We start from the raw sequence: 655 nt of genomic DNA, 5'->3' as shown, positions 1-655 counted from the left end.
AAGGCATAGCGGGGGCGGCCAGCGCAACAGTCAACGCAGGGTTCACCGGCGGCCCCGCAGCCAACCGCGACACGTCTTGCACAGCAGGGTCGGCCGCAAACCAGGCAACGACGCTAATTGCACAGTTAGCGTGCATATGCCACAAAGCACAGAGCTCGGCTGTAACAGCAGTCTGCACAAACAAAGCAGACGGTTCAACAGCGTGGAACGACGGCAGCACAGCAATAGCAGACGCAGACCTACGGACAATAGCTCAAACTTGCCCGTCAGGAAAAGGAAAGAGGATAACGAGCGCACAGCTTCGGAACGTCATCGACAATGTGAGAAACCTAGTACACCACGACGACAGCACAGGGTACATTGGAGCCTATGAAGCAACTGGCTGCAACGGTGCCAACAGCGGCGGCGTTTGCATAAAGTTGGGCAACTACAACGAAGACCCAGAAGCCGCATTGAAGAAGCTAGGATGGCCACCGGTCCTGGAAGCCCTAGCGGACAACCTTGAAAAACGAATTTCGCACAACGAGCAGGTAAAGCAACTGAACAGCGCACTTCAAAAAGCCAAAGAAGAAGCAATAGCTGCAATCAAAGAAGCGGAGGCGGAGGCACTGAAACTCCAGCACCAGGCGCGGCCCCAGGCGCAGGCCGACCCGGC

The 655-nt window shown here is 56.5% G+C and overlaps 1 protein-coding gene across 1 annotated transcript in view; it reads right to left on the bottom strand.

The window, feature by feature from the left end:
• Positions 1-136, bottom strand: part of TEOVI_000518400 (uncharacterized protein) — a gene marked incomplete at both ends in the record, with an annotated part of 513 nt that extends 377 nt beyond the window's left edge. The window contains one exon of the mRNA XM_067223648.1: positions 1-136. Within this exon, the coding sequence (XP_067079749.1) occupies positions 1-136 (136 nt within the window).
• Positions 137-655: the final 519 nt, after the last annotated feature.

Source organism: Trypanosoma equiperdum (assembly GCF_001457755.1).
Source record: "Trypanosoma equiperdum strain OVI genome assembly, contig: ctg_1922, whole genome shotgun sequence".
Lineage (NCBI taxonomy): Eukaryota > Euglenozoa > Kinetoplastea > Trypanosomatida > Trypanosomatidae > Trypanosoma > Trypanosoma equiperdum.
This window is presented reverse-complemented; position numbering and strand designations above follow the sequence as displayed.